Source organism: Myotis davidii, unplaced genomic scaffold, assembly GCF_000327345.1.
Source record: "Myotis davidii unplaced genomic scaffold, ASM32734v1 scaffold65, whole genome shotgun sequence".
NCBI classification, from domain to species: Eukaryota; Metazoa; Chordata; class Mammalia; order Chiroptera; family Vespertilionidae; genus Myotis; species Myotis davidii.
The window spans coordinates 458,250-472,179 of NW_006297833.1; the positions used below are offsets into that span (position 1 = coordinate 458,250).

At 41.8% G+C, this 13,930-nt stretch overlaps 1 protein-coding gene across 1 annotated transcript in view; it reads left to right on the forward strand.

The window, feature by feature from the left end:
• Window positions 1-13,930, forward strand: part of FLT3 (fms related tyrosine kinase 3) — a 60,801-nt gene that overhangs the window by 23,680 nt on the left and 23,191 nt on the right. The window contains exons 6-14 of the mRNA XM_006773676.1: window positions 722-861; window positions 957-1,110; window positions 2,063-2,231; window positions 9,829-9,932; window positions 10,611-10,719; window positions 10,996-11,174; window positions 11,927-12,033; window positions 12,140-12,272; window positions 12,362-12,466. Of these exons, the coding sequence (XP_006773739.1) occupies window positions 722-861; window positions 957-1,110; window positions 2,063-2,231; window positions 9,829-9,932; window positions 10,611-10,719; window positions 10,996-11,174; window positions 11,927-12,033; window positions 12,140-12,272; window positions 12,362-12,466 (1,200 nt within the window). The remainder of the gene's footprint in view (window positions 1-721; window positions 862-956; window positions 1,111-2,062; window positions 2,232-9,828; window positions 9,933-10,610; window positions 10,720-10,995; window positions 11,175-11,926; window positions 12,034-12,139; window positions 12,273-12,361; window positions 12,467-13,930) is intronic.

The window sequence follows — 13,930 nt, forward strand, 5'->3', positions numbered from 1 at the left end:
TGTCTCCTAATGAACATGGCGATCAAGTGCGTCCGTTTGCCGAATGCACCCGAACGCACGGGAAGCTTACCCGAGGCACATGTTGACAATAACGAGGCCGTTTCCAGAATTGGGCATTTTGTCACTCGAGTAAAAATAAAATGTCATGAGTAAAGATTAATCTCTTTATAGTGCAATTCTTAACCTTTTTATATTAATGTCAATATTGGAACAATGTATCTTGGATGTTTTCACTATGTATCTTTGCTATGCAACACCGATGTACATGTTTACATCCGGTTTTAGAATTGCATTATTGATCATGAGTAACGTGAGTAATAATATTACTCGAGTGATGCCCAACTCTGGCCGTTGCGAGAGACAAATATTTGAATTATGCAATTTTTTGTCTCTGTCAATGCGTGTCACCCAAAATGAACCTATGACACGTGTCACGCATGTCATAGGTTCACCATCACTGGTTTAGGTAGTCATTCAACTTCAGAAATTTTATGTGCCCTTTATACCACTTTAAATGTAATATTATGGATTCTGTAAATGCTACAAGATTTAACAAAAACTAAATATTTTAAATTATTAGTTTTTAAAGATTAATAATATAATAAAAGATTCATGACATTTGCAATGATGTTAAAAACTTTATTCTTCAGAACGTTTGGCATATACTTTGTGATGAGTAAAAATCACTTTTTTTCTTACTTGGGATGTTTTCTTCTTCTAGATCTAAACCAGACTCCTCGGAACACACTGCCACAGTTATTTCTTAAAGTGGGGGAGCCCTTGTGGCTCAGGTGCAAAGCTGTTCATGTAAACCATGGATTTGGGCTCAGCTGGGAGTTAGAAAATCAAGCACTGGAGAAGGTAATATGACGCGTTTGCATTCTGAAAATGCTGAAACAGCCGACTGATAGTCCAGGTTAAAATCATTAAATCCATTTTGTTTTATTAAAACCTAGGGCAACTACTTTGAGATGAGTACCTATTCCACAAACAGAACTATGATACGGATTCTGTTTGCTTTTGTATCATCAGTGGGAAGAAACGACACTGGATATTACACTTGTTCCTCTTCCAAGCATCCCAGTCAGTCAGCTTTGGTTACCATCGTAGGTAATGCAGGCTGCGCATGCAACCTTTATTCATATTTTTAGTTGCTTTGGTGTGGACTGTGAGGTATGTGCTGTGAATTCTGATTTCAATATAATGTTAGTGTCAAGAGCTGAGAAAGACACTGAGTCAGAATAGCTTTGCAAACATAAGCTTCCTTTTCCAGTCAAGCCCGACTGAATGTCACTGCCTTCGTAATTGCCTCATCATACTATGACCATCTGTTTGTGGAATTTTGTTTTCCAGTAGAAGTTCCTTAAGGACAGGAGTAACTCCTCCTATCCTTGTAGTCCCAGGACTGGAAGAGAGCCTGACACAAAACAGGCAGTTGATAAATGCTTGTTCTAAGATCTGAGAGGGCAGTGAACAATGAGGGATCTGGACAAGCACTACCTGTGTTGAAATTTGGGTGAAAGATGGAGGATTTGAAAATAATCATGCTTTTTATTTAGATTAGGTGGCAGCCTTCAACTGTAATGAACAGGCTAAGAAATGAAATGATTCTCTCATCACACTGATAAGGAAGTATTCTACAGGGAAGCCTTGTGAATATTGGTGGCTAGCCTGTTCTTTCACTTGTGCCCTGCGGTTACTTTTTGTAGTATGTGTCACTGAGGCAGCTGTCTGACTGAGGACCCCTACTCTGTACATGGTTGGCTGGGCTGGGGGAGCCCTTTTTACCTTTTGAAATTGTCTGCAAAAATCTATAGGTTTATTAATACATTTGGGGAGGGAGAGACTCAATTATTTACATTCAATTCTTAAAGGAATCTTAATTCTGGAAGGTGATGAGCTCAGGCTTATAACGGGATAGGTATCCCGTATTTCTTAGACTAGCAAATCTAACCTGCAGCATGAATTTTCTTGCATTAAACTGATGAATAAAAATGTATTTATCTTCTCCATATATTTCCATAAATGTTTGGTGGTTGTTGTTGTTGTTTTTTTTTTACAGAAAAGGGATTTATACATGCTTCCAAAACAAATGAAGAGTATGAAATTGACCAGTATGAAGAGTTCTGTTTTTCTGTCAGGTTTAAAGCATACCCACAAATCAGATGTACATGGACCTTCTCTAGAAAATCATTTCCTTGTGAACAAAGTGGCCTTGATGATGGGTACAGGTGAGATGACACAGCTCCAGGTCTCGGCATCACCTTCACACAACTCTTTTGTTGCCCCAGCAGAAGAGTGGTTTTGTGTCGTGAATTGGTATATTATTGAGTTGACACTGAAGACAGCACATGTGCAGACACAGTAACAGAGAGTTTTATAGTCAGTTCAGATAGTGTAACCCACTGCATGAAAAATGGAATGATTCTGGCTGGTGTGGTTCAGTGGTTGAGCATCGACCCATGCACCAAGAGGTTGCCAGTTCGATTCCTGGTCAGGGCACATGCCCAGGTTGCAGGCTGATCCACAGTGGGAAGTGTGCAGGAGGCAGCCAATTGATGATGTTTTCTCTCATCATTGAGGTTTCTATCTCTTTCTCTCTCTCCCTCTCCTTCCCCTTTTTCTCTCTAAAATCAATAAAAACATTTTTTTTTAAAAGAAAAATGGAAAGAATCCTATTTGCGCAAGGTTTCGTGGCATTTTCTGAGTCACCAGATTGTTACTTCCTATTTGAGAATGCATGCTGCAGTGAGCACACCAACGCTCCCTCCACACATTTGCAGAGGATTGAGGAAGTAAAGCCCTTCAAAACAGGAAAACATTACCTATCACTGTATTGGTTTGTCTTCAAAAAATTGGTGCAGAAATTGCCGAATAATCAATGCTAAAGGATTTGTACAACTGTATTAGGGGTTCTCTTATGGGAGAAATTCTTCATTCCTTTTTTGGAAAACAAAGATCTTTTTTTCCCTTTGTCTTTTCTATAGCTATGACGCCTTTTATCTCTTGAAAGGAATCCTGTGCAACTTGGTTTCAGACTAGACTGTGACTGAGAGGCACTCTGTTCTGAGGTCTGTGCCCTGACTGATGAACAGTCCCCTAACTCAGGGCCTCTCAGCAGCAGTGCTGCGGACATCTTGGGCTGGTAATAATTATTCTGGGGCCTCTCCTGTGCATTGTAGGGTGTTTAACAGCATCCCTGGCCTCCACCCACTGGATGTCAGGAGCACCACCACCCCCAATTGTGACAACCAAAATTATCTCCAGACATTGCCACACATCCCTAGTGAGGAAAACATTGCTGGGGTTAAGAAACACTGCCTTAGACGGATCACCTCATTGCCATAAGCCCTTATTCTGAATCATCAAACATGAACGTAGGAGGTCGGGAGTCAGCCCCTCTCCTAGTTGAATTGACTACCTACCACAGGCCTGTGTTCAAAGGCCCTCAGAGCTTTAACTCTCCCCTCCCTCTGTGTTGTGGCCTAGTGTCAGGAGCACTTGACACTATGGGATTCTCTTTTAACCCAATTCAAAGAGATAAAAATACCAGTTCCGTTTAGTTCAATGAATATTTCCTTATTATCCTCTTGATGGGCTTGATTCTGTGTGGGGCTGCAAGGGTGAATAAGGTAATGTTTCCCTCCCCATCCCCCTCAGTCTTACATAGGCACTTGTAAGTGCCAGAGGCCACCTGGGAGATCACTGCTACTGTGCTGGAGGACATCAGGTACAATCTCTTAAGATTTTACAGATTCATTGATTAGTGGACCATGTTTCTGATATATGGGCCATGGGCCAATTAGTAGGCTAGTTAATTTGATTTCATTCCATGATCACAGTCTGCATTCCTGACCCCAAGTAATTATCTTATAACTACCCAGCCAAGTGAATGAATCAGCACTTGTCCTGATTCCCATAGTGTGTTGTACCTCTCATTTGTCATGACCTGGTGATGTAGTCAAGCTCTCTGTGTATTGAATCTCACCAGTGAGTATATAAGCTCCCTAAGGGATAGGTTCTCTGCCATTTCTCTATCCTGGTATAATGCCTCCTTCAGTCAAGGGGGGTTTAATAAATGAATGAATTGTTGTCACCCCTGGAGAGCAACTCAAAGTGCGTAACCTGGGCCAAAGATGTATCAGTGCATCCTTTTTGCATGGCAAGGACCACATACATGCACTTACCATAACAGTGTTCAATTTATTTTAAAAAGTTATTGAAGAACTATAGTGTTTGTTGGTGATAATGATGCACCAGGGATGATGGGCTACTTAATACAAATACATAGGGAAGATGGCACCTCCTTCTTCCTGAAAAAGGTGGTCAAAATATTGCATAAAAATGAACAACCAAAATGTCAGTACTGCCGTAACCGGTTTGGCTCAGCGGATAGAGCGTCGGCCCGCGGACTGAAGGGTCCCAGGTTCGATTCCGGCCAAGGGCATGTACCTTGGTTGCAGGCACATCCCCACTAGGAGCTGTGCAGGAGGCAGCTGATCGATGTTTCTCTCTCATCGATGTTTCTAACTCTCTCCCTCTCCCTTCCTCTCTGTAAGAAATCAATAAAATATATTTTAAAAAATCTTAAAAACAAAATGTCAGTACTAGTGCTCTAAATGTCTTTTGCTGTTCACAAGTCTCTGTTTTGAGATAAGCCATGAGATAAGACTAAATTGTAATGAGTTCTTTTCAACTTTTTATCATAAAATGTTTCAAATTTGCCAGTAAACTCAAAGAATAGTACAGTAAGCATCCTTTTCCCACCACCTAGATTCAACAGTTCAGTCAAACTGAATTTTGTTGTGAAGTACAGTATTTAGTGTTGTAAGAGATGATACAGTGTTTATATGTAACTGAAAGGTTTATGTAAAAACTTCACTCCTGAAAAAGCTTTGATGTGGTCATAGTGTGTGTGCCAGAAGTCTCTCAGCTTCCCTACCTTCACAGCTTCGTTTCTCCAATTTACTTCCTCAAATATTACCCTGCGGCTGATTAGGGCTTGCCTGGATGTGTTTACACTTTACTAAACTGTAACTTTCCAGCGGTCCTGATAGCCTGGTCTTGAGAAAAGGTTCTAGGACATTTCATCTGTTTGTTTGCGTAATTTCTTATCTCTGTAGACTGAAATATAAACAAATCTACCTTAGCTGTTCTTACTTTCATGATTAAAAAAACCAACAACCCCGAATTATTAGAATTTTACAATTATTTAATAAATTCCTCTGAAAGACTCTTCTTAGACCTCCGCAGAAACTTCCGTTGGAGGAAGACAGGATCGCCCACTTCCTGACCCATGTCTTTCTGTGCTGGTCAAGCCACCTCAGTGCTGCCACCTCAGTCCTGCCAGTTCTCAGCTCTCCAGTTTCAGAAGCGCTCAGCCTCCCTAGTGCCCATTTTATTATTCTCTGCATTCTGATTTGACTTTGATAATCTCTCGTTCTTTGAGTAAAACACTTTTTACTTTATTGTCAAATGACTCCCTGAGCCACTAGAAAGAGCCTGCCCTTGCTCAACTCCCTCAAGGTGCTAAGTGGAAAATAAAAATGACCTGCATGTTGGCTGTACAGAGGGGAAAACCCTTTTCATAGCTGTAATGAGAATACATCTCCTTAGTCACCAAGGTATGATGTCAGTGTAAATTCCAATTCACTCAACTCCCGTCTCAGGCCAGCTGACCATTTTAGAAAAACACCAGGGGAAAGAGGAAGCCGTGAATCTCTCCGTCACCTAATCGGTTAGTCCCTTTGGAATTTCCAGGAAGGTTCAATGACGCAGCTGTTTCTATTGCTAGGATTGGCTGTCTTAAACAGAAGGACAGGCAGCTTGAAATGACCTGGATATTCAGTCTGTTTAGATCACTTTCCTACCTGGAAGCGTGAGAACATTTGAGATGATATGTGCTTGACACCATGGCCAGTGATTCTCAATAAAGGCAGCACAAAAGCCTTAGGAGGGAAAGTGTTCACAAAACATTTTGCTGTGGGCAGCACGACAATCAATAGTTCTGTCGGTAATTTCTTTTTCTATCACATTGATGGGTGCTTTTGGCAAGGTCCCTGGCTAACCACATGGCTTCTTTCTTTTTTTAATCTCTTTTTATTCCTTTTCAGGGCCTTTGGCTATTGTCCAGTGAGAATTACATTTCCCCTTATAGAGGCTCACATCTTTCTCTTCTTGGACCACATACACTCTGTCTCCCTAAAGGCTGGAAATCACATATTTACTTTTCTCCCTAGTGTTATAGTTTCGCTTTTCTCCAATCTTTCTACCACTTCCGCTTCATCAGTCATGCCCTTCTTGTTGTCCAGAAGTAGGCCAGGATAAGAAATTCCCATTTTAATTCTTTTAAAATATTTATTGTTAAATTACAGTTGATATACAATATTATATTGGTTTCAGGTGTGTTACATTAGTGATTTGACATTTATATGCCTTACGAAGGGATCACCACAATAAATCTAAGTACCCATCTGATACCATACATAGTTATTACTTATCACTGATTCTATTTCTTGTGCTGTACTTTACATACCTGTGATTTATTTTGTAACTAGTAATTTGTACTTCTTAATCTCCTTCCCCCTTTTCACCTGTCCTCCCACACTCTTTTTTTTTAAAATATATTTTTATTGATTGTTTACAGAGAGGAAGGGAGAGGGATAGAGAGCTAGAAACATCAATGAGAGGGAAACATCGATCAGCTGCCTCCTGCACATCCCCTGCAGGGGATGTGCCCGCAACCAAGGTACATGCCCTTGACCGGAATCGAACCCAGGACCCTTCAGTCCGAAGGCTGACGCTCTATTCACTGAGCTAAACCGGTCAAGGTCCTCCCACACTCTTTTTTAAAAAAATGAATTTTAGAGAATAGAAGGGAAAGGGAGAGAGAGAAAAACATTGTTGTTCCACTTACTTATGCATTCATTGGTTGGTTTTTGTACGTGCCCTGACTGGATATTGAAGCCTATACCTTATATCAGGATGACGCTCTAACCAACGAGCCACGTGGCCAGGGCTATTCCTACTCCATTTTACTTCTTCAGCCTTCTTGTTACCAAGGCAGACAAAAAACTTGTTAAATGCTCATAGAGCAATGAATTCTATCATCGCTATACACAGTCAGAATTACTTTTTAGTTGCGGAGTTAAGGATGCACAACATTGAAGTCATGGTCTCATAACTGCTCAAAAGTTGCTAACTGTGCAATTTGAATCTTGCATCAATTGGTGTTCTGGTCCCTCCTTCATCTCCATATCCAATCAAACACCTGCTTTCTCTTTTTTTCCGGGTGCATCTTGGATTTGCTCTCTCCTCTCCTTTCCCATTTTCCCTACCTTAGACAACACTCATCTTTTCATGCTCTGTTCAAGTCTGAACTTTTACTTCTCTCCTAGGACTTCCCACATTATACTAGTACTGTAACTGCTTATTGACTTGCCTGCCTTCACCACCAAACTGCAATTCTGTGAGAACAGAAATCTATTTTTTCTAACTCACTGTTGTATTTCTGATTCCTCCCACAAATAGGCTCTACCGATGATGGTAGAATGAATGAATAAATGCATGAATGAATGAATGAACGAATGAATGAATTCCTGGGTTACAACACTGCCTCCAGATTTCATTCCAATAAACTTTTCCGACTGCCTTCAGTCTAAATTAAGGTACTGTTCCTGATAATCCTCCCCTGCTCAGGATCCATAGCACCTTCTGCTTTCTCTATCAGATCTAAATAATTCAGCTGGGTTTTCAAGTCCTTGTTACGGGCTTTCCCCTACCCATTTAGCCTTCTTTCACCCCCTCTCCCTGCACATTTCAACAAGCACCCCTGCTCAGTCCATTGGCCTCCCCATTGCTCTCCTTTAATAAGGCCGTATGAATTCCCACCTTATCTCTAAGTCCTGCCCTTTCCTCCTCATTGGATGTCTGTGCTTCTGCCCTCTCGTTAAAACGAACTCATCTGGCCCTAGCTGGTTTGGCTCAGTGGATAGAGCTTCAGCCTGCAGACAAACGGGTTCCGGGTTCAATTTTGGTCAGGGGCAAGTACCTCGGTTGTAGGCTCCTGGCCCTGGTCAGGGGCATGCAGGGGGCAACCAATCGATGTATCTCTCTCACATCGGTGTTGCTCTCTGTCTCTCTCTTTCTCTTCCTCTCTCTCTAAAAATCAATGGAAAAAATATTCTTGGGTGAGGATTAAAAACAAAAAAACACCTAATTTATCTTTGAAGACCTAGCTCAAGTCCCACTTCTATAAAGCCATTGGAACTTGGCCTATCTATACTGTCCTCTGATCAGTTCATCTTCTCTTGGCCTTATTTTATTGTTTAATGTTATAACTATTCTGTTTATGTAGGTTTTGTCCATCTACCTGTATATGATATATTTGAGGACAAGAGCCATATTTTATATGTTTTTTTTGCATCCTATATGTCTCCTAGTTTATGGCTGGCCTCCACTCCGGGCCTTCCTGTTTACATTTCTACCCTACCCATATGTAGTCTTTTAAAAAAAGACAAACAACAAAAACTTCAAGTAGTCTGTATAGAGGAAGCCTCATTAAATAACTTCTGAGAAAGCCTTGGATTTTTTTAATCTAAGGGAAACTTTATTTCTGTGAACAAAACTTCATTTTATTAATTTTTAAAATCGATTTTAGGGAGAGGGGAAGGGAGGGGGAGAAAGAGAGAGAGAGAGAGAGAGAGGGAGATTTTGATTTGTTGTTCCACCTATTTATGCATTCATTGGTTGTTTCTTGTATGTGTCCTGACCAGAGATTGAACATGCCACCTTGGTGTATACAGAAGATGCTCTAAGCAACTGAGCTACCCGGCCAGGGCCTGAACTTTCTTTTATCTTGTCAATGCATGAAGGCATATTCAACACTATTCCTACCTTTCCTACACTATCCTACATCCCACTACAATAGCCAGCATCCTATACACATGGTAGACATGGTGGATAACCCCCAAGATCAAGTTATCCATGTCAAAATGTGTTGAGTGGTGGATGAGCACTCCAAGTGGATACTAGAGCCTGCTGAGACTGCCCAAAGATTTTGTACAAATGCAGTTGATGTGAGCCCTCATCACTGTTAATTACTATTTAAGTTAAGGGTTCTTCCTAGGTCTTGCTTTGGACCAATGCTAGAGAGCTATTCTTTTAGGAAGTAAGGGAGTTACAATCTCCTCTACCTACAGAGGTTTTCCATATTTCTGGGAAGTTGGACTAGTCCCGAATGTGTGGAGCAGTAGGGTTGGGAACCTTCTTGTCTCTCTGAGGAGCCCAGTCTAGATCAGTGTGTCTCAACTTTTTTTTTTTTAAATATATTTTATTGATTTTTTACAGAGAGGAAGGGAGAGGGATATAGAGTTAGAAACATCCATGAGAGAGAAACATCGATCAGCTGCCTCCTGCATATCCCCCACTGGGGATGTGCCCACAACCGAGGTACATGCCCTTCACCGGAATCGAACCTGGGACCCTTCAGTCCGCAGGCCAATGCTCTATCCACTGAGCCAAACCGGTCAGGGCCTGTGTGTCTCAACTTTTAATTTGCATATGAACCACATTAAAATGCAGACTCTGAGTCAGTAGGTTCCGTTGGGGCCTAAGATTTTGTATTTCTAACAAGCTCCCAGGTAATACAGGTGCTGATGCTGCCTGTCCACGGACCCCACTGTGAGTAGCAATGGCCTAGTATAAAGACACCTCCTTGTCCATTGAACTTTAGAGAGTGTCTCAAGGGAGTTCCCTCCCATGCACACCATCATTCAGCATCTCCTGTAAGAATTGGGCTAAGTCTGTTTTTAATTCTTTTCCAAACAGCATATCTAAGTTTTGCAACCACAAACACCAGTCAGGAGAATACACCTTCCACGCAGAAAATGACGATGCCCAGTTCACAAAAATGTTCACGCTAAATATAAGAAGTAAGTTAAATTATTAAGAAATTTAATTTAAGTCTTATAACTCCTTAACTGCTTATTATCTATGACCAGAAAGAGCTAAGTAATGGTTTAGAAACAATACTGTAAGACTTTTTATATACTGAAGCGTTTTGAAATTTTACTTTCGTGCCTACTGGCTTCATTTATACCTATTTCTCTTTCTGTGTTCATCCTTTGAAGCCAAGAGACTTATTCCATGCCTGTAAATGTGTTTAATGTTGTGACTATTGACTAGTACTTTGAAAGATCATGTTAAGGAAAGGCTGAAAGTCATATTACCTGCCATTTCCTTGTTTTAATAATTTTTGTTTCTCTGATCTATGAGAAGACGGGAATACATTTTATTGGAATTTTTGCAGATGCTTCTGAAGCTAAAAATCATTTTGAGGTGTTCAGGTATTTAAAAGTATATACCTTAGCTCTCTATGGAGCCTGGCAATGGGGAAGTGGTGTTCTGCAGGTCAGCGTAGGGCTGCCTATGCAGAAGGTTACATGCCTGGGAAAGAGGGAACAAGCAGAAGTCTTGCATCATTCTGCGTGAGACACCTCCCAGAAGCACAAACTGCTCGGAGTAAATGGGCAGCCTATATGAAACTGACTTTGAAGCCATTTGGAAAGTACTATACTACATGAGCCTATTTTTCATGTTATTCTCTACAGGGGAACCTCAAGTGCTGGCCAACACATCAGCAAGTCAAGTCTCTTGTTCCTCAGATGGATATCCATTACCATCTTGGACCTGGAAGAAGTGTTCAGACAAGTCTCCCAAGTAATAAAGACTCTGGTATCTCTTACATTGGAAGAACATGAAACACACTCTCCCTGACATATTGGTTCTTTCTCATGAATACAGTTCAAGAAGAAATGGCTAAGCGTTTAAAATGCTTACCTTCTGAGTCCACCATAATCCTACATGGCCATAGATTATGTCTGATAACTTATGATAGAGGAATCTCTTTTTGAGCTCACTGGAGAAACCATGACTTCCAGTCTGAGGACAGCCCCACCTATCTAACCTGCTTCTCTGTCTGCCGTTTCCTTTTAGCTGCACAGAAGAAATCACGGAAGGAATTTGGAATAGAAAGGCTAACAGGAAAGTATTTGGACAGTGGATATCGAGCAGTACACTGAACATGAGTGAGGCCATCAAAGGGTCCCTGGTAAAGTGCTGTGCGTACAATTCCCTGGGCACATCTTGTGAAACAATCCACGTAGGCTCGCCAGGTACACAGCAGCCACTATTGTAACAAACCACCTCCAGGAATTCCCCACTAGGAGTTAGTGCCAGTTCATTTTTATTGGGGGAATTTTTCAAGAACCTGTAGGTTCAGCATGTGATGCAAGAAGGCTTTCTGAGTTAGGCAGGAATCCCCAGTGAACGCACACTGCTGCGTAGTTCAGGGGCAGAGTGACTGTTGTGTCAGGTTATTAAGACCAGGAGTGATGTAGGTAGAACCATCAATTCCCAGAACAGTGAATATCTCCTGAAAGACCCAATTTTAGAAAAATAGACTTAGTAATTTGGAGCGGCTACCATTTTCCCTTTTGCTTAATCTCCTTATTTGCCCTTAGCTTGCCGTTTTATAATTTTTAGTTTTGTTTTTAAAGCCATCCTAAGTTAATCTTGAAATCCGGCTGCCTACACTTACCATGCAGAATCGCCAGCATCCTTTAACGAAGTTTTCCATATTCATACAATAGAATGCCTTCAATATCTTTTTTTAATTTGACTTGTCTATCCTGTGGGTTTAAATAGATGTAATTCTTACAATCCTAAGAATGGGTTCAGGATCACATACAATTTTCTAGGAAGGAAACTATTCCTTTATACTACCATCCCCTGATTTTCCATAGGGAGTGGAATATTTGCAGGAGCGTGTAAACTAGCAAATCCTGGTAACTCAAGCAGGATGCGTGAGATCACGATGAGCGTTCACTGTCATGTCAATCAGGAATCCTAAACTTTTTTGTTGCAGGACCCTTCCCTCTCTTCCAGGACAACATCTCATTCTATGCCACCATTGGGCTCTGTGTCCCCTTCGTGGCCGTTTTAACCATGCTCATTTGTCACAAGTACAAAAAGGTAAAAAGTCCTACCCTGAACCCCCAAACTCAAAGGGAAACGTTTATCATGGTTTCCTGGTTCTGAAGATCTGCCTGTTACTAACAGACTCATTTCATCTCTGAAGCAATATAGGTATGAAAGCCAACTGCAGATGGTACAGGTGACTGGTTCTTTGGATAATGAGTACTTCTACATTGATTTCAGAGAATATGAATATGATCTCAAATGGGAGTTTCCAAGAGAAAATTTAGAATTTGGTAAGAATCAAATGGTCCAGATGTTTCCATAGCATTTCATTTCTGTGGGAAAATCTTGAACTTGTACTTATTCACCGTTTCTCTTACAGGGAAGGTGCTAGGATCAGGTGCTTTTGGGAAAGTGATGAATGCAACAGCTTATGGAATTAGTAAAACAGAAGTCTCCATCCAGGTTGCTGTCAAAATGCTGAAAGGTACAGTGGAATGATAGCCACAGAGATGGGTGGTACAGGCTCCACCTCCTCTCCTCTTTCCCATCTTTTTTTTGTGGGTACTGCTCGCCATTCTTCAAAGCTGAAAAGGAAGTGACTCGGGGGTTAATATCAACCAAATCATGAATATAAAATGCAAGCCAGAACACAAAACTCCACCTCTTCTTCCTCTTCTCTTTGTTTAGTGTTTTTTTTTGGGGGGGTGGGGGCGGGATGGGAGGGGTGGGAAAGCTTCGGTATTTGGGAATATTGTTGCTACAGGCATATGTCATTCTGCCATTTTGACATAGACTCTGAGGAGAAGAGCAAAGTGGAGCGTTCTGTATGGTTTCTCACTCCTTACTCTATCCACTCGCATGTGGCTCACACCTACACCCCTCCCCTTAGTCTTGCTCACTTGGCAAGATCCCTTGCCCACGCCCCCGGCTTTTGCAAAGGTGGTCAGTGACCTCCAATGAACTAAAGTCTATTGGGCGTTTTTCAGTCCTCATGTGACTTGAATTTTTAATAAACAGGCAGGATTGACTTTTCTCCATCTTTAAATGCCTTTTTTCCTTTGGTTTCCATGTCACCATTTTTTCTGGTTTCCTCCTACTTGCGGACTGTTTCACAGCCCTTTGCTGGCTGTCTTCTGCCCAGTTCTTTATGTGGGGTTCTGGAAGGCTCGCTCCTGAGTCCCCTTCCATTTTCCCCCCACATGCTCACCACAGGCCGTCTCAACCACACCTGGGACTTTACCCTTACACCAGTGTTCTCATGGCCGCATCTTTCTTCTAAGCTTCAGGATCATGTATCCAAATGCTTGGCTGTCTCTAAAGTCCCTTTAATTCAGCTCATCCAAACTGAACTCCTCCAACCCTTTCCGCACCATTGGGCAAACCAGAAACCTAGGCCTCATCCTTGAAACTATCCCCATTCTAACACCCAGAAGCTATTCCCACCAGGTTTCTGCTGAGTGTCTTTCAGCCCATCCTCTCTCTGATCTTTATCACCACCATCCTAGTCCAGCTTCATCTCTTCTGAATAACCGCCATGGCTTGCCAAGCAGCTACCCTGTATGCACTCCTGCTTCCTTTCAGATTCTCCATGCCGAAGCCCAAGTGATGGTTATGAAACGCAAAGCAGACCTTGTCATTTTCCTACCTCACATTTCCAGTTGCTTTCAATTACTCTTAAAATACACTACACAGCCCTGCATGGTTTGGCATCTGTTCACTGCTCCACCCTGAACTCTCGCCCTTCTTTCAGTTCCTCCAGAGCCCAGTGCCCCCTCCCATCCCAGAGCCTTGCCCAGGCTGAGCCTCTCTGCTCACCCTTCCCCTTCCACATTGTGCTTGCCCACTCCTCCCTCAGATCTCGGCTTAAATATCACTTCCTCAGGAAACTTTCTCTCACACCAAAGATGAGATCAAGTTTCTTGCTAGATGCTGTCCTAGATCTCTGTAG